The sequence below is a fragment of the Nomascus leucogenys genome, chromosome 8, assembly GCF_006542625.1.
Source record: "Nomascus leucogenys isolate Asia chromosome 8, Asia_NLE_v1, whole genome shotgun sequence".
Classification (NCBI taxonomy): domain Eukaryota; kingdom Metazoa; phylum Chordata; class Mammalia; order Primates; family Hylobatidae; genus Nomascus; species Nomascus leucogenys.
Window position 1 is genome coordinate 60,123,557 of NC_044388.1, and position 26,822 is coordinate 60,150,378.

The 26,822-nt window shown below is 44.4% G+C and overlaps 1 protein-coding gene across 2 annotated transcripts in view; it reads right to left on the reverse strand.

Annotated features, from left to right (window-relative positions):
- Positions 1 to 242: 242 nt before the first annotated feature.
- The window catches only part of ADTRP (androgen dependent TFPI regulating protein), a 66,270-nt gene continuing 39,690 nt past the window's right edge, over positions 243 to 26,822 (reverse strand). For both annotated transcript variants that reach the window (XM_030816454.1, XM_003263514.4), the window contains 3 exons: positions 22,609 to 22,724; positions 9,949 to 10,100; positions 243 to 1,095 (listed from right to left, as the gene is read on the reverse strand). In XM_030816454.1, coding sequence (XP_030672314.1) covers positions 1,061 to 1,095; positions 9,949 to 10,100; positions 22,609 to 22,724 — 303 coding nt within the window. In that variant the 3' untranslated portion in view covers positions 243 to 1,060. The remainder of the gene's footprint in view (positions 1,096 to 9,948; positions 10,101 to 22,608; positions 22,725 to 26,822) is intronic.

The following is a 26,822-nucleotide window of genomic DNA, read 5'->3' on the forward strand; positions in this document are numbered from 1 at the left end:
GTGACATACTAGTAGACTCAAATATGTTTACCCACCAATAGCCATTTGCCATTTGTGTTCTTTAAAAAATGTGCCCACAAATAAAGGCCAGGAAAATAACACTAGGAAACTCACAGCAGGGATCATGAATCCTTGTTAAGCATCTGGAAATCAGCTTTGTTAAACCACACACTAATTCAGAAAAGTGCTTTGTAGCAAAGCAATCTCAACAGCCCTTATAATTCTATCACTTCCCATCCAGCTTCTTCTGCAAGTAAAATGTATTAATATACCATTTATTTGATGAATTAATCAATGTTCAAATGGAAGAGGTTTTGACAATGTCACTATGTTTGATGTTTATACCTGCCCTGAATGCTTGCTCAGAAGAGAAACAGATTTCTTAGTATTTTTTATAACTTACTTTCCCATTGTCTTCAATTAATTTGCTGTTATCCCAAGTGGACAGACAACTTCAGTAGTAGCCATCTCCCTACATTTTTAGATCACTGAAAAAAATGGATGAGCAATCCATGAAAATAACTAGCTTACCGAAATGCTTGTTTTTTAAAGAAAAGTTGGGATTATTAAAAAAAAAAAAATGGCCCAGGACTGGTAGCCAGGAGATCTGAGAGAGAGAAGTTATTGCCTTGGTTCTGACACTAAGTAACCCTTTTGCCTTGTGCAGGTAACTTCTCATCTAGGTCCTCAGCATCCTTCTCTGTAAACTGAAGAGTTTAAATGACTCTAAGTTCCTCTCTCTCTCTAGATGTTCTCTAACACCAAGTTTATATAAGTTTCTTTGGCCAGATTTTAACCAGAGACCATCCTCCATGAAGGTCAAAGGTAATTAATTCTGAGATGGCAGGAGTTGTTTTTGGCATGTGGAGTCAATCTTTCAAAAAACCAAGAGTTCTCAAGTTAAGCTACCTTCACGAACCTCTTATTAAATTTAAGTATCACTCTCTGTCCCTCCTACTTGCCTATGTTGCTCCACCACCTCCCTCCACCAGAAAAAAAAAAAGAAGAGAAAAATCTCTTGTGTTTTCTTCCTTCTTAGTTCTTGGAAAATGGTGTGCAGTCACTTCCTCTTCTTCCGTGGCTGCCTCATGTCACCTGTACAAACAAGAACAGAGACAGACCTCAGGCTTCAGGCTTTCCCTAATGGGTATTTTTGTTGTGGGCAGAGATTCGCTCTGACTTGGGGCAGTGGAAAGTTTAACACACTTTTCCCAAGGTGACAAGATACAGTTTAAGGAGTTATGAAAAGCAGCTGCCACGATGACAGGGGCAGAGAACAACTCTGCTGTCCTCCCTCAGTGCTGGGTTCACAGTTAGCCAGGCACCCACGATGCTATTTGCCTTCAGGTACTCTGCACAGCCAAGAGAAGGCATATTGCTGTGGCTCTGAGTGAGTGTTTGCAGGCTACACACAATCCATCAGCAAACTTTGAGACTTTGCAGATGGAGATGAAGAGACCACATCAAATTAGAGAGGAAATAGAAGGGTGGATGTTCACCTAATTGGGGTCATTCTGTGACCTCTTAGCAAATGAATTCATCAGCCTGGTGGAAAAGTACTGGCATATGGATTAGGTTTGAGTAAGCTCATTAGAGGGGCATTATTCTACTGAAATTTTAGCATTAGATTTGTAGAATGACTTCTATTCAGCCAACAAGTTGGTACTCCATATTTAATGATCATAAATCTTTGTGTAAGCTCTGCAATTTATGAAATTTCATTAGCTCATTATCCTTTGTGCTTGTTGCCAAATACTGTCAGTGCTACTTTAAAAACTTCTCCTCCATTCCAGAACTTACAGCCCTGGTAGTTCTGGCTTGGTATTCCTGCAGCAAATCCATGCTCCTAATTCCATGGTTCACCCTTCAAACCCTGCCACCTTCATCAATTCTATCCTTAACAGTAAACTCTAGATATCTTATACTCATTCCATTCTGCTGGAACTCCACTTCTTAGAGGCTATCATGACTGGTGACTTGAAGTCCTGTTTGTGGCCCCTTAATCACACTGATTTCCTAGGATGGCCACCTCTTGATCATGCAGTCCTCATGGCTATCCTTGCATTCATCTCATGCAAAATTTTCAAGATCAAAACTCTCTCTTCTTCGTCTGCTCCTCATCAATCTAAACTACCCAAGTTACTTCAGCCGAGGCTTATTGTTTATCAAGCTTTATGGGTTTCATGTTGTTTTCATTGGTGTGTCTACTTCTTTCTCTTCTGTTTTTCCTTTTTTTTTTTTTTGAGACAAGGTCTTTGCCCAGGCTGGAATACAGTGGCACAATCTCAGCTCACTGCGGCCTTGAACTCCTGGGCTGGAGTCCTCCAACCTCAGTCTCCTGACTAGTTGGCATTAGAGGTGCACACCACCATGCCCAGCTTTTTTTTTTCTTTTTGCTTTTTTATTAGATACAGGGTCTCACTATGTTGCTCAGGATGATCTTGAACTCCTGGCCTCACCGCAAGAGATCCTCCCATCTCAGCCTCCCACAGTGCTAGGATTACAGGCAAGAGCCACCACCCTTGGCCTTAGTTTCCATTTTTGATGTGAGTTCTCTCATCCCTAGTTAGGCCTTCTCTACATTAGGTCTATAAGTACAAGCACAGTACCTCCTTTTCCTGTAGAGTATACTCTGGGCCTTTAATGAATTCTTTTTCAATTAAATAACCAGCTCACATACAAGAGGGACAATATAAACTTGGTCAATATAAACTTCTCAAATTTCTACCCCTGCAGTCACTCTGAGGATTCCTAAAACTTTCTTTTATCCATGTTGTTTACCAATCCCCAGGCCCTCAAGCCTAACTGTAATCATGACCTCAGTCCTTCCACCCCAAGTGTCAAGGACTGAAGACTCCCTTCTCCATTTAAGAAATGCAACAGAACACGAAGGTCTGGAGAAAAGCCTCCCAGGAGCAGACGTGGTGGTGTGAAGCTCTGCTGGGGGAGGAGAGCAGGTGGCTCCTTCCATTGGATTAGAGTCCTCTGTCCAAAACCAAGTAGCTAGGAGGAACACTCAGAAATGCCCACATACCCATCCACATGCTAGAGAAGGCACTGTTCCCAAAAAGGTCTCTGTAGCGCTCCCAAAGTCATTTTATTCTGTAGGGACTCACATGGCATGAACATTGCAAAAATCATGTTTCTTTTTGCTTCTAGCAGCTGGGAATGGCGAGTGGGGTCTTAGTCTTGAATTCTCACAGAGCTAAGCAGTTTCTAGGCTTCTTTAAGTCTTCAAAATTTATCTCTGACCATGCTTTTTTTCTTTTTCTTTTTTTTTTTTTTTGAGACAGGGTCTTCCTCTGTCACCCAGGCTGGAAGGCAGTGGTATGATCTTGGCTCACTGCAACCTCTGCCTCCCAGATTCAAGCGTTTCTCCCACCTCTCGGCCTCCCGAGTAGCTGGGACTACAGGTGTGTGCCACCACACCTAGCTATTTTTTTTTTTTTTTTTTTGTATTTTTAGTAGAGATGGGGTTTCACCATGTAGGCCAGGCTGCTCTTGAACTCCTGAGCTCAAGTGATCCACCCGCCTCGGCCTCCCAAAGTGCTGGGATTACAGGTGTGAGCCACTGCACCCAGCCCTCTGACCATGTTTCTATAATGCATAGCTGAAAATAAGGAAACTGTTGACTTAATAATAGATCATATATCTTACCCAAACCAAATTCACAAAATGGATTTTAAGTTGTAATTGGAAAATTATGTTTATTATAAATACTTTCTTGATTGAGAAGCATTTTTCCCTGTCAAAAGTATCCTAGTTGGCAGATAGGAAGTTAGATTCACCCCGACTTGTTTTATTCCTTTAACTGCTGTCAGATAGTACCAAGGGCTAGAAATATTTTTATAGCCCTGATATTTCGCCTGATATTCTTGACCAGTTGATGCTTGGCTGGTGACTTCCAATCGGGCCACTGGAAGCACAGATTCCAGCTGTGTCTCAGGAATTCAGAAGCAGAGATTCCAACAGATTCTAGCCTCCATCTTTGCAAGATCTGAACAGAAACTGCAGGCATGGCCAAGAAATTATTGTTTCAATCAACATCACCATAGATACCATATATAATTACATGCCTTATTATTCCAATAGTTAGAACTCAGGATAAATTAAAACTTAGTATTCTCAAAGATTTACACCTGTGTATCTACAACCACAAAAATGAAGGCCAGGAATTGAAAATTTGAAGAACATTTGCCTAGTTTCAGTGGGCTGACTCAGAAAAGGGCAAGAAGATTGATGGTTGGGGGGATAGCAGGTGTTAGAGAAGTGAGGTCTGAGCACTGATAATCCTATGTTCACACCGCAGAAGTCCAGGGAGGACAGGGAGCTGAGGGCTGGCTGGAGAAACTCCTGTGGGAAAGAGGCTGAGGAAGAGGCAGGGAGGCTAATCCAGAGCGGGCTCTTTTTGAGTTTAGGGAGATGAAGTTAGGACAAGAAAGGCAAAATGGAGATAAATTTTTGTCATTGACTAAATGCTGCCCCAGCGGGACCATGCTTTAGAAGTACCTGTGGAGTCATCGCATGATAAAATTCTTTTGTTATGGAATAAGCAGAGTTAAGACAAACCTCATCTAATTCCTTCATGAATAAAACAAGGAGGGGGACTAGATGGCCTCTAGGCAGCTTTCATCAAGAAAATCTGCCTTTTAAAAAACCTGGTTTATGGCAAATAATATTAAAAGAAAGTTTCCATGTCATTCTGTCGAAGACACTCCCAGTGCCACTTGGCCAGGCTGGAATTTTCAGCTTACAGTCTGTCCTTAGGATGAGAAGGACATATGGTCTTAGGGGCCCCGACAAAGGACAGCCTGACTCCTGGCATGTGTCCATCAGGGGCATAGGGAGAGGGGTCGCAGGCCCTGGGTAAGCTGACTGTCTCTCCAACCACCCCCACATAGCAGAGGCCCTGCCATTTGGGCCTGGCGGTGCTTAGCCCCTTTCTGTGCCCCGTATCTCTTGTGGGATGATTTTCTCTTCCTGAGGAGCTTGTGTGCTGGTGTCAGCATCCTTGTGTGCTATTAATCATCAAGGAAAAAAAAGAAAATTAAGCACGTAAGGGGCAGAGAAGGGAGCCTTTGATAGGATGTCCTGATTGCCTCTTGCCCCCAGTCAATATGGAAGAGAATCTGCCCCGGGCATGCCTGGGTGTTCGGTCATGCTCATGGTGAGCCAAGCTCTCAATGTCTTGCCAGAGACAGCTTCCTCCATCGGCTTCTATCATGGTTTGAAGTTAACATTCCATCTAACTCCTCCCAAAAAGTAGAAATTGAATCTTTCTGGGGGGATGACTGGTCCCAGTAACTGACTCTGTGCTTGCCCAACCCTCTGCCTCATGACAGAGAAAGGCTAGCCCAGGGCAGAGAGTGAGATGGTAACAGGTCAGGCCAGGTGGCCCTGAGGAACCTCTTGTGAGCTTTTTGAGCCTCAGTGCATTCTTGAAGGACCTTCCTGTGGGCCATGACAACACTTGCCTCCTTGACGCTCAAAGCCAGTTCCCTGCAACTGAGTGCCCTGGGAGGACCTCATCATACACTTTCCAAGTTAACACAGGATTCCCAGTATGGTTTCTTCTTGCTGTCCTTCTTGCTCTCTTGTCCATATTCACCCACTGATGTGGCACAGGAGGAGGGAGAAAGTGAGTTGATACTCAGCTATTGTGACCATCACCACCAACACCCTTCTTAGTCAAGCAGCCCACTCAGGAGAGCACCACACTGCACAAGGATGCCGTAGACAGAATTATCCACACTGGGAGGAGTCCAGGCTCCTGAGATGTAATGGAGCCTTGTCCTCAGAACAGCAGCATCAGTATATCTGGAGTATGCATTAGAAGGGCAGAATCTCAAACTGCACCCCAGATCCACTAAATCAGAATCCACACTTTAACAAGATCTATGGGTTCCCCAAGATCCTCATTTTGATGAGAATCAGAGGCCTATCCAGGTTTGAGAAGGATTGCTCTGTAACGGCGGTTCTGGATCCTGATTGCAAGTTAAACTAACTGAGAAGCTTTAAAAAATACCCATGTCACATCACCATCTCTAGAGATATGGATCTAATTGGTCTAAGGCAGACCTGGGAATTATTATTTTTTAAACTTCCCTAGTGTTTCTGTGATGTAAAAAGCAAAGGTGGAGAACTACTGCTAGAGAGATACTATCATGTTGAATGGGTCTTGACTGATACTTCGCCTGATATTCTTGACCACTTGGTGCTTGGCTGGTGACTTCGAATCGGGCCACTGGAAGCAGAGATTCCAATTGTGTCTCAGGATTTCAGAAGCAGAGATTCCAACAGATTCTAGCCTCCAATAGCCTGACCTCCTATTCGCTGTAAGTACCTGAGGACGTGCGTCATCTCTGTCCATCTGCTGTCAGGTAGCTATTACCTTTAATCACTTGCAGCTGGGAAACTGGTAATTTATACATCAACTCGAAGGGGAGAATGAGGGAGAATAAGATGACCAGCAGCAGTGACTAACTCTGTATGCCAGGTCCTGCTGTAGGCGCTAGATCCTCAGCAAGTCATCTGAGGTTCTCCGTGAGTCCAGGAGGAGGCCACTAGCATTGTCTCCACTAGGACAAGAGAAAGCTGGGGCACAGAGACCTTCAGTGTCTTACTCAGTGTCACAGGTACAAGTGGCAGGGCCAAGATAGAAACTGAGGCAGTTTGGCACCAGAACTTTTCTTCTAACCACAGCCCCCGACTTCCTCCCTAAAGCATTCATTTGAATTTCTCCTGTCATCAAAGGGGGCTCAGGCTGTGGAAGGAGGGAAAACATAGGCTTAGCTCTGGCTTTGGACAGAATACGTGGCTATCTATAAGTTTCCAGAACTGAAGATCTGCAGAAAGTCTCACAGGTAGGGGAACCAGACAACCGAGTGCCCAAGCCTGGACGATATTAAACCTTATGAATACTGGCATGGCAGGAATAGACAGGGATCATCTCAGGCCACCTGGGCTTGGTGGTCACTCTACTTAGAGGCTGTCTGATCACTGAGGAATTGAAGTGCATTGCCATAGAATACATGGTTGGTTTGCGGCCAGGTGAGGGACATACCCTTTGTTTCTGTTTTTGAGACGGAGTCTCGCTCAGTCGCCCAGGCTGGAGTGCAGGGGCGCGATCTCGGCTCACTGCAAGCTCTGCCTCCCGGGTTCACGCCATTCTCCTGCCTCAGCCTCCCGACTAGCTGGGACTACAGGCGCCCGCCACCACGCCCGGCTAATTTTTTGTATTTTTAGTAGAGACGGGGTTTCACCATGTTAGCCAGGATGGTCTCGATCTACCCTGGCTTTCTTGATTCCTATTCCAGTGCTCTTTCCCCTGTTTAATACTTTCTGCTGTAACATGCATGTCTTCAACAACTCTCTAACTGATATGCCTTGTCATCACCCTCCTATACTCCTTAAACACCCTGTCCAATACTCTACAGCCATTGGAGTCACTCCTTATCTGCCGTATCCAGAACACCTTTGCAAAAAGTTGTACTTTACACCTAGGAAAAAAGGCCCTTGGATATTCTATTGTCTGCACTGATTGAGGCAATGAGAAAGCTAATGGAAATAGGGGATTTTAAGATGAACAAAACATACTCCTAATCCATAAGACACCCGAGGTCTAGTGGAAAAACAAATCCCTAAAGCAGTAGTGAAACAGCAGTCATGATAAAATGGTAAGTCTGGTGACTGGGAGATAAGGGGGAAGCACTGGGAAGGACATGAAGTCCCACCTGGGCTGACCAGGGAAGGCTTCCTGGAAGAGGCGAGTGCTGAAAGGAATGAGTATGAGCCAGGCAAAGACTGGAGGATAGGAGAGACAGAATCCTGTGGACGTAAGAAACAACATCAACGTAGAGAGAAAACCAGCAGTTTGGTGCCACTAGGGCACAAATATAGAAGAGCAAAAGCCAAAGCAGGGACTGGGTCACAGAGGCCCTTGTGTGTCATTCCAAGGGTGTGTACTTTCTTCAGTAAATTGGGGGAAGCCTTAAAGTGTTTTCAGTAGAATAGGACATGGGGAAATGTGTTCACATAGGTTATTTAGCTTTCAGCAATGTAAAAGTGTTCACTGCATTGCAACTTTAACAAATCTAATTTTTCTTTAATTCTTATTAAATTATTTATCATTAATAAAGATCTGTTCAAGATTTAATACATTTCTGATCTTATTCTGATGTTAAATAGGACCTTTTACCCATTCTCTTCTTTAAAAAGTTAAAAATCTAGAAAGACCTCGAGAGGTAAGTACAGTCATTTACAATCGTCTCTTTCACTTACTTGAAAACTTGCATGTACATGAGGTAATTGAGGGTCCATATGATGCCAGCTTATCTGTTTATTGGGACCTAATTATAGTTAAAAATTGGATGCAGTACTTAAACAATGAGGCTTGTTAAGAACGTTGTGTTGAGAATAGTAATTTCAATAATAATAAATATGATGATAATTTTGTTTTTTAATTCAATGGATGTTTAAAATTCACCGTAGAGTAACAATTTAAAAATTAACTCAATACATTATTGAATTCAATACAATTGATTTTAAAAGTTATTGTTCTCTAAACTCTAATTAATCTAGTTTTTCTCTGTACTTCTTTTATCTTAAAGCTTCTTTAAACATATATATAGAGAGAGAGATTTGGGGAAGGCATCAGAAATCTTTACCCAGAACTTCAAGGAGCCAAAACTAGTTAGAATTATATGTCAACACATCTGAAATGTCAACACATTTTTTTTTTTTTGCGATAATTTTCTGTGATTTGGAATCCTGATTGGGAAGTAATTTTTAGTGTTCCATTTTTTTAAGTGTTTGCTTTCAAAGAGAATTTTGCCCTTGAGAGTTTCTTAAACCAGTCAAATTCTCCAAGAGTAGAAAACATGTGATACATCCAAGTTGCATGCTTATTTCTCCAGGGTCTCAGCTTCCTCTCAGAAACACACACTCTGGTACTGAACCTTCTGAAACTGTCAGGTTTTTTTTTGCATACACGGGCTTATGTTTTCACACCAGTTCATAGATTGGGCGGAAGATGGCACTTCTGCCATCTCTATTTTGATAGAACAGAATGGCTTGTGGGCGAGTGATGTGGGGGACTGGGTGTGACTCTTTGCCTTCCTTATATACAGAATCAGGGTAGAGTTCCTGCGCTTCTCCTGGGGTAGGGAAGCAAGTCATGGGTGTTTTACAGCCTGACTTTCTGGTAGTTACTTTTCCAACAATAAAAAAATATTCTGGGGTGGGGTGGGGAGAGAGGAAGCAGGAAGGAGAATGAAATCTTCCATTTTAAAATTAACTAAGTTAAGATGATTATATTTTCTTAGGAAGAAGCAACAGGATTGTACCCACCTATAATGAGAAAGCTTAACTTACTGACATATTCTCATTGCTGAAGACTCTGTCTGAAAGAGGATTTCAATCTCAAGTCTAGGATGTGATTTCATCTGGTAAACGTCTTATGGAAGGCTGAGGAGCAGCCTAATGAGGCACTGCTGAGTTGGGAGGAGGTGGGAGTTGCTGAGAGGACTATCTGGACTCACTTCCTTCAAAATGAAACCTTGATGTTTTCAAAGCTTGTGTCCCTGGAGCCCTCACTTGGGTTAGGGGGAGACCCCTGATTTTATTTGTTCATGCTAGGGATGGTAATACCTTGTTCTCTAGGTCCTGGGCTTTCTAAAGAAGATTATTTTTAGCTCTAAAGTTAAATGACACATTGTTTGAGGGAGGAGGGGAGATCCTTTGATGGGGTCCTTTAAAAGAGTGCCCCACCCCCAACGCTCTCTTCTTGCCTTGGCAGGACCTCTTGGCAGGACCTGTCTGAGTACTTTGGACAAAGACAGTAAGCATCATTGCTTCTGTTTGGGGCTAGTGTTTCCTTCTGTTTCCAGGTGAGGGGGAGAGGCAGGCACGGAAGAAGCGCATCTGTAGCTAAGAAAGAAATACACTGACCCCATTTCCAGTGGTTGAGCTTCTCTCCAAGTAGGTAGATACTGGTGATGAAGACGTAGCTGAGAGAGAAGAAAGCTGCTAGACCCACGGGGCTGAGTTTGGCAAACACAGGATACACCCAGGTAGCCGTCTCAAAGTAGAGCCATAGGATGCTGCAGGAAATAAGAAGTCATGGTGGTTAGAGCAGGAGGAGAAAAACAAGCCATTTTCTCATCAGGATTAATGAGGTACTGGAACCAAGGCAGGGGAAAAGAACCCATCAGGGACGTTGGTCAACAGCTGTAGTATTCCCATAAACCTAAAAGAAGTGAGGCTTTTCTGGGTAAATCCACTTGATTCAATAAGACACGCTGTTTGGTGGGCTGGGCTGGGCTGTTTTACCTAATCCATTTAAATTCAACATTGGTGAAAAAATATAAGAGAACACAGGGCCAGGCACTGTGGCTCATGCCTGTAATCCCAGCACTTTGGGAGGCTGAGGGGGGTGGATCACCTGAGGTCAGGAGTTCGAGAGCAGCCTGGCCAACATGGCGAAACCCCATCTCCACTAAAAATACAAAAAATTAAGCGGGCATGGTGGCTCAGGCCTGTAATCCCAGCTACTCAGGAGGCTGAGGAAGGAGAATCACTTGAACCTGGGAGGCGGAGGTTGCAGTGATCCAAGATCACGCCACTGCACTCCAGCCTGGGCAACAAGAGTGAAACTTTGTCTCAAAAACAAACAAACAAACAAAAACATAGAACCATTGTTAGCTAAAGAGAGTATGTGGGAACGTGAATGATCCCTTTCCCTGAGAGGTATGGCCTGCTGAGACATCGAACCTGCTACTATGGCATTCATTTTGCTGGCTCTGAGCCAGAGAAGTGGGGTTTGCTTTTTTGGATCTAAGAATCAGGTGCAGCTTTCCCTTAGCTCTCCAAGTCTGCTGGGATAAGGGAGCATAGATGGAGCGTTATTGCCCTAACACAATATGCCTCGGATTTAACTGTCGGCCCTGATTTTCACTCATGCATATAGCCATAAATAGAGTGTTAAGCAGTAATGCATGGATTTGCAGGGAGGCTCAGATCTTGCTTACGTGAGGATAGGCTGTAAGTCATTTCTGGAAGCCAAGAGAAGGAAAAGAAATGCTAGGAGAAGAGCCGTGGTGTCTAAGTGAAGCCTAAAAATGCAGTTTGCTGGAAACCAACTGCACTGGAAGGTGCCAAAGTCTGAAATAACTTTAAAAAATTAAATGTGGGGAAGCTGATGCATCAGCTACAGTTCATCATTGGTTAGGAGCACAGAATCTGGAACTGGGCTTCTGTGATTCAAATCCTAGCTCTGCCACCTAGTAGCTATGTTACCTCCAGCAATTTCGTCAACCTTTCTGTCGCCATCTCCTCAATGTGTAAAGTGAAGATCCAAACAGCATACACCTTCTAAGGCTGTTGTAAAGATTACAGGAGTTAACACATGTAAAAGACACAGAACAGTGCTTGGCACATTGTAATATTTGACAAGAGTTCCATAGCTTCCATCTCCACTGAGGGATGGCACAATGGGAGTGCTCTCAGAAAGCCTTCTTTGAAGCTGCTGATCTCTTATAACAATTAGGATAGACCAGGTTATGCTTCAAAAACAACTTTTAAATTTGAATATCCCACGTTGTCAAAGGAATTCAGATGGAAGAATGAAATTCTGTGCTTAAACTTTCAGAAACCCAAGGGTGATCTCTGTCATTTCAAATACTTGAAGTTTGTTAAATGGTTTGTGGAAGAGTCAAGGGCTATATATTCAGGACCGGGAGTAGGGTGAAGCAAGAGAGGCCCTAGGGTGTAAAACTTAAGGGATCATCTCTGCATCAAAGGACACAATAAACAGTGTGAAAAGGCAATCCATGGAATGGGAAACAATATTTCTAATCATATCTCTAATAAGAGATTAATATCCAAAATATGTAAAATATTCCTGTAACTCAACAATAACAAAAAACCCAAATAACCCAATTAAAAATGGACAAAGGACTTGAGTAGACCTTTTACAGAGAAGATACATAAAAGGCCAACAAATGCATGAAAGGATGTTCAACATCACTAGTAACTAGAAGAAATGCAAATCAAAACGACAGTGAGATATTGTCTTACACTCATTAGGATGGATACTGTTTTTTTTTTTTTAAAAAAAAGACAAGATAACAAGTGTTAGTAAGGACATAGAGAAATTGGAGCCCTTGTTCATTGTTGGTAGGAATGGAAGATGGTACATCTGCCTTGGAAAACTATATGGTGGTTCCCCCCAAAATTAAAATAGAATTACCATCTGATCCAGCAATTCCACTTCTGGGTACACACCCAAAAGAACTGAAAACATGGCTAACATGGTGAAACACCATCTCTACTAAATATACAAAAAATTAGCCAGGCGTGGTGGTGGGCGCCGGTAGTCCCAGCTACTTGGGAGGCTGAGGGCAGGAGAATGGCATGAACCCGGGAGGTGGAGCTTGCAGTGAGTGGAGATCACGCCACTGCACTCCAGCCACTCCAGTCTGGGCGAGAGAACGAGACTCTGTCTCAAAAAAAAAAAAAAAAAAAAAAGAATTGAAAACAAGGACCTGAAGAGGTATTTGTACACCCATGTTTATAGCAGCATTATTCACAATAGCCTGAAGGCAGAAGCTCCCCAAGTGCCCACTGATAGATGAATGGATAAATAAAATGTGGCCTATACGTAGGCATTAAGAAGGAAGAACATTCTGACACAGGCTACCACACAGATCAACTTTGAAGACATGCTAAGTGAAATAAACCAGTCGTAAAAAAAGTTGGACAAATACTGTATAATTCCATTTATACGAGAAACCTAGAATGTCAGAGGCATAGAGGGAGAAAGTAGAATGGTGCTCGCCATGTGGTTGGGGGAGGAGGCAGTGGGGAATGCTATCTGTGGTTTCGATATGGTTCGTTTGCTCCTACCAAAACTCATGTTGAAATTTGGTCCTGCGTGTGTTGGTGTTGAGAGGGGGAGCCTAGTGGGAGGTGTTCGGGTCATAGGGATGGATCTCCTAATAATGGTTTGATGCTGTTCTTGTGATAGTAAGCTCTAGAAATGGATTTTTTCTATGAGAATGGGTTGTTATAAATCTAGGATGCCCCTCAGGTTTTGCCCTTTTCACACGTGTCCATTTCCCCTTTGATCTTCTCCGCCACATTGTGAGGTAGCAGTAAGGCCCTTGCCGGGAGCCAAGGCCATGCCCTTGAACTTCTCAGCCTGCAGAATATGAGCTAGATAAACCTCTTTTCAATCTCTGATATTCTTTTATAGCAACACAAAATGGACTAAGCCAGGGAGTTACTGTTTAACAGGTAGACTTTCAGTTTGGGAAGATGTAAAAGTTCTGGAGATGGATGGTGGTGATGGATGCACACCAAGGTAAATGTACAAAATGCTACAGAGCTTAAAAATGATCAAAATGGTAAATCACTGAACATGGTTAAAGTTGTAAATACTGTGTACCTTTTACCACAATTTAAGCGTATCTAAGGAGGTGTCAATTTTAGGGTCATGTAAATGTAGGCTTGGCATTTAGTTCCTCGCCTGGGCCCTGCTGGTATCACTCTGCTTTCCCAAACTTGTCTGGATGTTCCTCCCAGATTGAGAAGGAGGTGACTAGAACAAACAATAATTATCTTCATTATTACTAATATTAGAATTCTTTTTTTTTTTTTTTAAGATGGAGTCTCGCTCTGTTGCCCAGGCTGGAGTGCAGTGGTGCAATCTTGGCTCACTGCAAGCTCCGCTTCCTGGGTTCAAGCGATTCTCCTGCCTCACCCTCCCGAGTAGCTGGGATTACAGGCGTGTGCCACCATGCCTCGCTAATTTTTGTATTTTTTGTAGAGACGGGGTTTCACCATGTTGGTCAGGATGGTCTCAAACTCCTGACCTTGTGATCCGCCCGCCTCAGCCTCTCAAAGTGCTGGGATTACAAGCATGAGCCACCATGGCCAGCCTATAATTCTTTAAGATATACGTTCCATGGATGCATTACAGGATGCCCACAGGGATTCTTACCTGCATGGCTGCTTCTCATGGCAGGACAAAGAAGGTTTATGGCATAGAAAATAAATACTTTCAAATAGATAGGCCTAGGAGTTTGGAGTCAGTGAGGAGCTCTGAATACACTCCAAACAAGTTGCATCACTTAGTTCACTTCGTTTACTTTATATAGTTGAAATTAGGGCCTCTGAATTCCCATGCACATTTATGTAAGATCGTCTATAAATAAGGACATCCCCCCAGAGGCTTGGAAAATTTCTGTTTACTTCATGTTTGTTTCCTTCAGCATAAGGCTTGTAAAGGAAAGTTCCCGAGGTAAGCTAATGAATTGTGTACTTTCACAGATAAAGTGCAAGGAAAGTTATAGGTATGGTACCTGACAGTAGGAAAAGTAACAGAGATACAGAATATGAGGCAAGATGATAGTCATTTACCAAGGGTACTCAGCAGACAGGCGTGAGTGAGGACAGAGTCACACTGTTAGTTGACATCACTTCTTTATGGCTTGCCTGAATATGAGGGGAAGGTCGGAAGAGAGAGGGGAAGGAAGAAGAAAGAAAGGAAGAAAGGAAGGAAGGAAGAAAGGAAGGGAGGGAAGGAGGGAGGGAACTTTGCATTCAACATGTCTTCTATTTCAGCCAATGTCAGCCCTCCATTCAATCTTGCCCCCACATTTGATCCCATGAAATCATATCTATACTAAACTTCCTTCTAAATGTTTCTTCAGTGCACCCATTTCACAATCTTCCTTCAGCCTCCTTCATTCCATCTGGGTTTCTGTCATTGTCTACCAACTAGGCTTTCTTGCTCCTTTCAACCCACTTCCCCTACTGCAAGCCATCAAAGATTAATCCGGTAATCTTTCTAAAAGCGATCTCTGTCCACAGCCCTCCCCTGCCTGCAGTGAATCCCAGGATCCCAGCTGCTTACCCCAGCCGACTTGGCCGGGCCATGCCCTGCCTCCATCCACAGATCTGCGGTCCATCCATATTGAACCCCTTTGTTTCTTGAATGAACCGAGCTCTGCAATTTCTTGGCTTTCACACCTGCTGTTGTCTTCACTGGGTACACCTCTGACCTTTTTGTTTCCTGGAACCTACTTCTCTTTGCCCTGTGTCTGGCTGAATCTTACTCATGCTTCAAATCTCAGCTTAAAAGTCTATTTCTCTAGAAAAGATTTCCTGAAGCTCTCTCCCCCAACCCTGATTCGGGTAAAGGCTTATGCCAGGTGCTTCCTCCACCCTGGAACTTACCTTTGTTACTTATTTGATTGTTTTTCTCACTAGCTTGAAAGCTCTGCAGGAGCAGGGACCGTCTCTCTCATGCACATTTATTTGCCAAGTGCCCAAAACGCAGCAGTTTCTTTGTGTTTTGAAATGAATGGCTGTGTTGGGTGGCTCTGTAGGACGCTGCTATGGACAGCTCTCGGTTGCCTGACTCACCAAGACCACCATAGGCTCTGGAGATTTGGAAAGGTACCCGGTGGCCTTTCAAGTTTTGGTTAATCTCACTTTACCAATACTTTGAAGAGGCCAATGACATTGCCCCTCAGTTCAAAGAGCAATTTCACGTCCTGCTTGAGCCATCTGCTATGTGAACCTTTGTGAGTTGGACTGGGTGGGCACAAAATGGCAGCCAAAAATTAATCTTTTAGGGTCTCCTTATCCTAAATCTTAGAGTATTAAAATGGCTATCAAGAAATTCATAACTTCTGCGTCTTATCAGTAGGGAAATACCGACGTCTGTGGGCAGCAGATAAGCAGATAATGGAGTTTTATGGGCTTTGGGCATATAATTCTTTCTTTCGGTGTTAACCCTCATGTCACATCTTTCCAGCCCAGGAGAATAAATCAAATAGAAAGAGTCAGGAGAAATTGTAAAGCTAGAGTGTTAGTCAAATAGTTTACCTAGATGTTGAAATGTTGGCAATGATGAGAGTTATTGGGGGTGGCAACCTCATCATGGCATTTAAAGCTGTTGCCCAACCCCTCCCTGAGACACTGCACACTGTTCTGAGCATTGTTCTTACACGCAGATAGCAAAACCATAATCCCCACTGGGCCCAACAGTTTGAAGCCTCTCCGCCCTCAGGGCCCATGGTTTTCTGTCTTCCTGCCCTTCTACTACCTGGTCACTCCTTGCTACCTTTGCTGCTCCTTCCCCCTCCTGTCCCTGAAAGCAGGGCCTTTCCCTGGTGTTTGCTTCTTACTTACCTTCTCTCTCTCCTCTCTCTTTCCAGCAATCTTGTCACTCCACGAGGGTTCAACGAGCTGCATCTCCTCAGCCCCACCTTTCTTGAGACTACAGGGTCTGAATTTCTGAATGGAAATTCCTCCAGGCAGGTGATTCTCAATCTGGTCTCAAAATTAGAATTGACTTTGGGGCCTTACAAATTCCAATGCTGAGGGCATATCCTGAACCAATTAAACCAGAGTATTTTTGAAATGAGACCTAGATATGGGATATTAAACTGACTGTTTTACTTATACCCAAAACTATTTCTTTCACAATTCATTTTCATCTATCAATGGAATCACCATTTTTCTTGTCTACTAACTTAAAATTTTTAGAATTATCCTAATTTTTCCTTTTCATTTGTGTGGTACATGTCAATCAATCCATAAAACCTATTCTGTTGTTTCAACAATGGGTCTCAGGCATGTCTCTCATGTCTGATTCTACAGTTTTACTCTCTTCATGCTCTTATTATTTCTGATTTCTGTAACAGCCATTTTGGTTGAACAAGAACTAAGGTTTAAACAGGAAAGATGAGAAGAACAGGAGATGAGATACCCTTTCCTCTTCTAGTCCTCCACCTCCATCCCTCTTCAGTTTGGATCCTGGCTGGGCTGGACCCCGCATGTTAACAACAAGGGGTTGTTGTGTGGCATCTTTTTTATTAATTTTTATATGTGAATTTACAGGTAGGGTAAGGATTTCTTCTGTGGAAAACGGTGCTGAGATTCCAATCCCTGCTGAGTTGAGGTTATAAAGCTATGGTTGACCTGGATGATCCCAGTTGAAGGTCGTATTTTAGGGAAGGGTAACAGTGGCTCTGGGAGGGAGTTCACAACATGGTTGGTTCTGAGCAGGACGAACCATGTGTTAGGGAAAGTATTTATTCAATAAAAGAATGAATAAAAACCAGAAAGAGAAGGAGAGAATTGCTGATTCTGGAAATGGCAAGGTGGCTGGTCCCGGAACTCAGCTTAGTCCACCCCTTGGCAGCTTTTTTTTTTTTTTTTTTTTTTTTTTTTTGAGACGGAGTCTCGCTCTTTTGCCCGGGCCGGACTGCAGTGACACTATCTCGGCTCACTGCAAGCTCTGCCTCCCAGGTTCACGCCATTCTCCTGCCTCAGCCTCCCGAGTAGCTGGGACTCCAGGCACCTGCCACCACGCCTGGCTAATTTTTTGTATTTTTAGTAGAGATGGGGTTTCACCGTGTTAGCCAAGATGGTCTCGATCTCCTGACCTCGTGATCCGCCCACCTCAGCCTCTCAAAGTGCTGGGATTACAGGCTTGAGCCACCGCACCCGGCCTGGCAGCTTTTAATGTATTCTGAGGGTAAGATGTGTACATGTATTTGTAAATGAGGCATGAATTTAAAGAACTGTTACTTCTGGGAGCCCAGGAAGCTTTGCTGAGGGATCTTACCCTGGCGAGCATAGTACAAAAGAAAGTAATTCTCTCTCTTGCCTCATAGGAACTACTTTGGGGAAGCGACTTTACGAGCATCTGCCCCAAGGCTGGGTGATAGCTGCATATCTGTGCAGTGCTTGTACTGGGCATGCAATACCTTACACACTAGCAGAGACACCTGCAGCATCAGTAGGTTTCTGGTCTACCGAGAGCAGTGTGATGATGCACTCCAGGCCAGCTGGGGCGGTTGCTGTGGCCAGTAACATTGTTAATTCTACCAACACAGGGGGCTGATGGGTAAATGACACTGTTGGCATCAGCAGTGGGCATGGTGTGCTAACCCTTAACACTGTGCCAGGTGGGGATGTTGGGCCCAGTGGGGATTATGGTTTTGCTATCTGTGTGTAAGAACAGTGCTCAGAACAGTGGGCAGCACGGGTTGCGCAGTGCCCAACAGCGGCATGTGTGAGCACTCAGCAGAATACTGGAACTCCTTGGCAAATTGGACCAAGACCTCCGAGGCAGAAGGGTGCTTGGGGATATCACTGGAACTATGAAATAACCATACACAAAAAATAAGACCTTGTGATCAAAGTACATGATGTGCTGGCTAGTTTTTATTTTTATATTGGTTTATATTTAATTTTGTTTCCTATCTCTTGTCACTCCAACTTATTTGAAGCACTATTGTCAAGAATGACATTTTAAAGCATAATTTGCTGGCCAAGTTACAAATACTGCTCACCCTTGCTTCCACTCAAACAAACAAACAAACAAACAACAGCAACAACAAATGCTCCCATTTTCTGTACTATGTCCAGCCTCCTCTAGTCTGCCATCTGCAAGCCTCCACGAGTGGGTAGTTCCAGGGATAGTTCTCATTAGTCTCTTTCACAAGCAGGTCCAGCAAAGAGAATTGCTGACGCCTGCTCTCATGCTTTCTGCACTCTCCTGGCCTTGGGACTGTGCTCCTTTTGTTTACTTTCTCTCATTTTTTCTAGCTCCAATCCTGCCTGGGCTGCAGGGCTCAGATCCAGTGCATGCCTTCCACAGCGCCCTTCCCACACCGCTCAGCTGGATGCAAACTCTTCCTTTTCTGTGGCTCCTCGTGTTTTTTTATGAGGTTTTACCACTTTCTATCTTCCATACTTATAATTTGTATGCGTGGGTCATCTCCACTTATTAAGGATAAACCCCCTGCAGGCTGAAGCTTGGCCTTATATAACATTGCTTTTCTCGGTAGGACCAAACATGTGTTAGGGAAAATATTTATTCCATAAAAGAATGAATAAAAACCAGCAGAAGGAACATTTGTACTTTTTTGCTCCTCACCACTGCCTCAGGGAGAACTAGGTGAGGTGTTTTGGGGTAAGAGAGAAGGGAGGAATAAGTGAGCTACCATATTTAAAGGTGACTAATGCTTTCCAAAGGAAATGAAAGATTTGCAGTCATTACTATTTTGCAAAGCTTTATTTTCCCACTTAGGGGAGAGCTCTTCAATTTTGCAATCTGAAAAATAACTAAAAGCAACCACCACATGTAAGGCGGTCCCCACGGTCTCAGGGACTATTTTTAGGTCGTTTGAACACGGTTTCGGCAGTGAAATGCTTCTCCAGCTTAGCTTCAGTGCCGTTCTCCTGACTCATGTTCGTTTCTCACGCTCCCTCTGGCCCGAGCCCATGCTCTTTACCTCATTCGTGTTATGCCATTTCCCCATTTGACCGTCCAAACTGGCACATCTGACAGTGGGCCCATAGCCACTTCCCTAAAACGTCTCCACGGGTATCCGCAGTTTGTAGAACTTCATGGCCATCTGTGGCTGTGAGGAGCCAGGGGCTCTGGAAACTGCGTAAGGGTGGGGATGGCAGGCACCAAAGAGTCTGAGCTCCTCTAACCGGGGCGTGAACAGAAATAGAGATGCTTCCATCAACAGGATCACATCAAACGCCCTCCTTTAAGTGTCTATATTTTATTTGTTCTAGCAAAAATGGGGCTTAATGGACCAAATACCAACTTAGTATTTCCCATGAAGGATGAAATCCCAAACCACCTCAGCTCCCCACTGGGCACTGGGGCCCACCCAGTCACGTTCCTGCTGGTGACAGGTCTCCATCCGTTCCTTCCACTCCCTTCATTACTAGTACTTTAATGTCTAATCCAAGCACATAGAGCTGGGAACAACATGTGGAAGATTTCAGAGTGCAGAGCTAGGTCAAGCTTTGTGCGTGCCCATCCAACCAGCATTTAGCTGAATGGTTTTGCACACACTGGGAATTGAACAAATACCTGGCCATGTAAACACAGTGGAAAGACAACTGGATTTGGAAAGAGAAGACCTCAGTTTTAGTTGGCTCAAGTGCCAGCTTTGCATCTCCATCCTACCTCTGCCATCTGACCATGGGCATGTCATCTACCCTACTGGAGATTTAGTTTTCCAATGCTAAATCATCTCTAAGTCACCTCCCATTGTTCACACTCTCTGATTTTATTTGTGGATTGATTGATGTCATCGGTTGGCTAACATCAACTCCCCTGAGTTACCAGCAATGCCACCAACTGGTCTACCTGTCTTGTTCCTCTTCAGTCTGATGTCCACACTTCAGCCAGAATCGTTTTTCTAATCATCTTTCTTACATAAATCACATCATTTCATTCCTCTGATTATAACACTTTTCTACAGAAAAGCACTTGGTTTAAAAGTCCAAACTCACTGATGTGGATTTACGACCTGGCTTTACCCTGTCCTCCAATTCAGCCATACCCTCAGCTCCTCCAGCCCTTTGCAGATGCTGTTTCTTCTGCCTGAAGGTCTTTTCCATGTCTCTTTTGACCTATTCTTACTCATTCCTTGGGCCTCAGCTTCGACAGTGCTTCCCTTTAAGAAGCCAGTCCTGCACATCTCTCTGTGTGCCCATAGCATCCTGGGCTTATGCCTATTACAGTCCTATCACCCTGTCTCCCACTGTCTGTTATGCTCCTCTTTCCCCGACAGCCTCTAAAGGTAGCAGGTTTCCTGAACTTCACTGTATCCTCCGTATTTTAGCACAGTGCCTGGCGCTGGTGAACCACTGAATGGATAAAGGATGCACTTGTACCTGGCTCCCATCTTGTCGCATTTCTTTCTCCAACATCCTAATTACCTGCATCATGGGGACACCTGCACAGGTACTGACAAACCAACCTCCTGGCTACTACTTCTCATTTTTATAGCCACTGCAATTTTCCCGAATAACAGTAGTGGCCTTGGGTGCTTTTTATCTTCTTGGTCCTCAAAAAAGGAAAAGAACAACAAGGGTCAGATACGTGAATTGATAATCAACTTACAAGTCCTTAGGTAGAAGACATTAGTAAGTAAAAGGTAATAACATATATATGAACTACAAGATTTACACTTGGCAATGAAAGAGTAAGTTAAAGACCACCAAAAAAAATACAGCGTACAAATTCATGTGTAGAATCAGCTAGCTTCTCTTCAACACATGCAAGAACAACAACAAAATCTTTATGTGTCTATACTCTTACCCCGATCCAGGTCCCAAATACTCTGTCTTTAGGGATATATATTCCTTTGTGTTAAGCCAGATATGGCAAACACATAGCATATATCTCACCACTGTCTACTGTCATGCTATTGAAAGTCATTGCCTCCTAATCACACAACTCTTTCTTGGTAGTGCCTCAGAATCCTTTTCAACAGAGCGCTCCAGATATCAACTATCAGTAGGTCCCAAGCTTAAGCCTTGTTCTTTGAAAGTTCCTTTGTTAAAATGTAAAGGCTTCAGAGGCTGAAGAACAATATAGAGCACCGGAGTCTGGGGGTAGATTTATTGAGCAAGTGCTTTCTTCAAGATGGGAGAAGAAAGATTTGGGTACTCAGGGAAACAGGGGCACAGAAAAGTGGGAGGGGTAGACACCACAAAAGGGAAGGAAGGGCTAGGGAGAAAACAGCAGATGAGGTCTGGGCACCAAGTTAATTTGCTCTAAGACAGGGGCTGATCGAGTCCATAAAACAGGCACTGCTAGAGCCCAAGTTCTTTGGAATACTGTCTCTCTCTCTCTCTCTCTCTCTCTCTCTCTCTCTCTCTCTCTCTCCCCCCCCCTCCCTCTCCCTCTCCCTCTCCCTCTCCCTCTCCCTCTCCCTCTCTCTCTCCCTCTCTCTGCTTCCATCCCTGACACAGCACTGAACTGAACTAAACTTCCCCGCATATAGGGGTCGGAGGGTTGTCCAGATTGTCACACACGAATAGCTTGTGTGAGTCTAGAGAAGGAACACTGATTAGCTTCCAATCTGCAGGTCTTGTGTTCAGCAAGCCTCTTTCTTTCAGAAGGAACAAAAGCATGGTGCTAGATGAGAAGGTTATAGAATGGAAGAAAAGTTTCTCAGTCACTGGGTGAAAGGCCAAGCATGTTCCCTTGATTATAGACTATTGGGCAGCATTGCCAGGTGGTTGAATGACGAAATCTAGGCCAGCTACTGAAATCATCTCCCATGCAATTGCCCAAATGCCTTCTAGGAGTTCTGATGCCAGCTGCTGATGCAAATAAGCCCATAATGAAACAGGCAACAGGAGTGGACAAACCTAGCACGCTCTGCCCATTAAATGCCTTTTTAGGTAGAATGTAGTTAGATGCCTCAGATCCCTCAGCCATTCAAACATGTTCATTGAAGATAGAACCAAGGAGCAACATTTTTTGGGAAAGCAAGATGTGTGGCTTTGCAATGATTAATTCTTCCTGAGAGAGAAAGAGGGGAAATTGTGACTTGCTGCGTATGTGTGTGCACACCTGCATGTTTCTGTGCTTGGGAGGTTTCCATGAGCATTAAAATCAAACAATAAGAATGCTTCTTACCTGGAAATGTAAACATGATTAAATCCTTATTAAACCAAGATAAAGGGATTCTGACAGAACAGTACACATTTCTGGAACTTCCCTCAGGGTCTTGAATGACAAGCCTAAATTGACTTTCTTCATGTAATTCTTACCGGCTGATGTAAGCAATGCTGGCAGCAGCCAGCAAGGTGAGTCCCGTCTTCTTTGATGGATAGGAGTGAGGCCTGAGGACGACTTCAGCCAATGTGATGGGGAATATGAAAGTGTGCTGGAGGAGAGAAAATGGCAAATCAGAATGGCAGGGTGTCCGGGGTGCCTACAGTGCCCAGAATTCTCTGTTCCCCTTCCAGTCTACCTCTTACACACTGCTAGATGAAGCTTTCCAGGTCATGCTCCCTAGATGCCCAAGGACCTACAGGGGCTCCCTCTTGCCTACCACATTAGTCCAGACTCCTCTGTCTGGCTAACAAGGTCTTTGCAATGTATGTCACCCTCTCTCCAGTCCTGCTTATTGCCCACTGCTCTCCTCTCCCCACTTTTTTTTGCGGGGCATGGCGGGGTGGAGATGCAGTCTTGCTCTGTCACTCACTCAGGCTGGAGTGCAGTGGCGCAATCTCGGCTCACTGCAGCCTCTGCCTCCCGGGTTCAAGCGATTCTCCTGCCTCAGCCTCTGAGTAGCTGGGATTACAGGCATGTGCCACCAAGCCGGGCTAATTCCTGACCTCAAGTGATCTGCCCGCCTTGGCCTCCCAAAGTGCTGGCTTGGCGGTTTGCCATAAGCCACCGTGCCTGGCCCTCTCCTAAAACACACACACACACATGCACACACACTCATGCATACTCTCACATTCACACATTCATGCACAAACATGCACACTCACACTCACGCATACATACAGTCATGCACATCCACGCACACACACACACACACACATTCATGCATACTCTCACAGATATTCACACATTTGTGCAAACACGCACACTCATATACACTTTGGCATATTCTCACACACATTTGTGCACACATATGCACATGCACACATCCATACTCTTGCATACTCTCACACACATTCATACCTTTGTGCACACATACACACACCCACCCCTCTTCTGTTAGACCGAGGCTGTCTCCTTCACCCTTCGTTGTGCTCAGCATGCTCGCTCGCACTTCCAGCCTCCTGTCCCTGCTTCCTCTCCCTGTGTGGACTGTGCCTTCTCTCCCTGCGATTCAAATTCTCTATGTTCTTTGCAGCCAGTGCAATCTTCCATGACGCCGTCTCTGAATTTTCCTCTTGCTAATTTCTCTCACTCAACTCGACTGCATTTATATCCTGTGCCATGTAGTCTAGCACTTATGGTGTATATTTGTACGCTCAAGGGGGCCGGAGAACACGTTCCACCCATTTCTGCGTTTCTTGTTGCATTTAGCATGGTGTAACTGAGCTCAGTCCTGCTGAGGGTGGTAAGTGTGTGGGGTATGCGTGAGCCTCCCTCTGAAACCCCTATGTCCTCCCCCTCCTTCCCTGCATCACCCCCTCCTTATAACCATCTGTTTTCTTACATCCTCCAAACCCTTAACAGTAGATTTTTTAAAATGACATAATCAAGGAAATAACTTTAGGAATGGTGGTGTTTTCAGATGCAAGGACTGCTGCAGCCTGCTCCCATCTTGGTTATAGAAGCTGACCTGGGAAAGGTCACTGGAGTAGGTGTGCCATGTCTTTTCATTTATTGATAACATTTATGAAGTCCTTTTGCCATCTTCTGAGCTTACTGGAAACATCTAGTAGTGCTAGTATTTTGCATTTTTTGTAGTTCCAGCTATCATTCCTCCTTCACTCCTGCTTGCCAATTTCCTCAGCTCGTGGCTGCCTCTTTCACCCACAGTCTCCACCTGCAAGCTCCCGCCCCATCTTGTTCCTCAGCCCCAAGGCAGCCGTGTTGGCCCCTCAGTTAGGGCAGTCTCTGGAGCTCGGGCATGTCATTGCGTTCCCATGCTCAGCAGTGCAGCTGGAACTCTGGGTGCTGGCTCTGGGCAGTCTTTGCTGTCATTCACAAAAGTCTTGTGCTCAGGAAGCATCCCCAGGAAGCAGTAGCTTCCTCCCATCCGAGCTGATCTGGCTACGGCAGTCGGATATCGTGATGACCCACAAATGACCAGAAATGGGTCAAGTTTTGGTGAGGCAGGAGCAGGGTGAGAAGGACCAAGCTGTAAGTACAGGGCAGCACTGGGTGAAGAGGACCTCTCTGGGTGCCCCACTTGAGGCCACAGTGGGGTGGCCCAAAGCACCTGGGCATCTCAAGGGCCCTGGGCACCCTGAGTTTTACTAACAATGCCTAGAGGAACAGCATTGCAGACAAGCTACAGCTTTTACATAATTTGCTCAAGGTTGCTCCTGAACATACTGACTGGTTGGAGAAACAAATGGAAAGACTACCAGGCCCCCGTCACACCTTGCATGTTTCTTCAGTCTGATTTTAGGCTGCAGCTTCTGTGTCTCTCCCTCTAATAAAAGAGCATGGCGTCTAAAGGCGCACAGTTTCTAGTCTAACCCTGGGCTAGTGACCAAATCTCTCTGAACTTCAGCTTCCCCAGCTATAAATGGGGACAATAAATAGTACATACCTCTAGTGATGCTGCTATGGGGATTGACGTGAGTGCGTGTAATATGCTTAGTCTTTGGCCCTGGAGAGCTTCAGTGAGCATTTGCTGGGGTTGTCACTATTATCAGTGTGACTGTTGTCTTTCATCTCATCGGTGGGCCCAGGGTGGGGTGCAAGCAAGGGCCTGGGATATCCATGGCTTCAGGTGCTTAGAGGAACTCTGGCCTGTGGTCTGCAAGAGGTTGTGGCATGCCAGCTGCTGGAGTATGGTTGTCCCTGGGGCTTCCTCCCCAGCCCACAGCTGGTGCCTGCATTCCCAGTCAAGGCCAGCTTTGAGCCCTGCTGATGCTCAGTGACCAACAGGGATGCTCTCTTCATCCAGAGGCCACCTCAGCAGGCAGGAGATGGAGCTGTCTCCCGACACAGCCACCTGCCCCTCTCTCCCAGCCTTCACTCTGCTGCAGCCAGGGAGATCCAACCTCTATTAAAAACCATTAACAAGCCCATTATACTGGCCATTGATCTGACGAATTTTATTAACCCTGCCCACAATCAGCAGCTCCCGTCCTCTACATTAACGATCATTTGGAATAGAATTCCTGTGGAATAATGTAGTGTGTTCGCGTTAGGAGTAAATGAGTTCACAGCGATTAATGCTTTTATAACAAACAACTCAGGAATGCATGACTGGTCACCTCTTTCAGGAGCCTGCCCTTTGCAAGTGACATTCAATTGGATTTCCAAATGAATTCTCCCTGATGGCTTCTGGGAAATTTACTTCAGTGACGTCATTAGTGATGGGCCATATACCTCGACTTCATCCTAGCTAAAAGGTCTTTGCAAGAATCACATTTTCCTGTCGGGGCTGGGGGTAGGAATGAGGAAAAGAGCCTTCTAAATATTGAGCTGCAGTGAAGAGCTAAACATGATGCAATAAGCCTTCTGGTGTTTCAAATGTATGGGTATTTCACCTCACTTTGACATAAATCATATGACCTTTGTCAGACAGCACAGATTTCAAAAAAAAGGAAGAACAAACTCAGTAAGAGAAAAATCAAATATGTTTTTGCTTCCAAAATATCTAATAATTAGGCTGGGATTGACACAAATTAGAATGCTGCCAAAAATTACTGGAAACACTGACTCACTCTGTATTTCAATTAACAGTTTCTCAGTTTCCCTTATAAACAGTGAAGCTGACAAAAATTAATTATCTCAGAGGGGGTAAAATATTTCCTTCCAAAGTAAACAAAACATCATGGGCTGAAACAATAGCATGTGTAAACAGAGGGGATCTAGTGGAGCTATCTTTCCTTGTCATTAAAGTCATCATTTTGGTAGATTTTCCTTTAAATGTCTCTTTCCAAATGCAACGGTTATAAAGAGATGTTCTTCTCCCATCCTTTTCTACTCAATTATACCTTCCCCCCCATCCTCCATAAAATGCCAACTTTCACCTGAATATCTTGGAGTGAGAACTACAGGCATGAAGTATTGATTTAAGTATTAGTGTAATAATCACACTAGATTCTCTGCTTACAAAATAGCCTTGCAGATAAGTACTAAGATTTACCAGCCCATGGAAAATTTGTACAAGGTTGCATGAGTGACAACATGGAAAATAGTGATAATGATTTGAGCACTTGTTTGTACTCACCCCATACAGGTAGATAAGTGGCTCCATTAAACAATTTCCCTGTATTTGAGGCTAAACTTACAGTAGGATGAGGTTTGCCTGACGCTTGAGAAAGAAGCAAGCCTT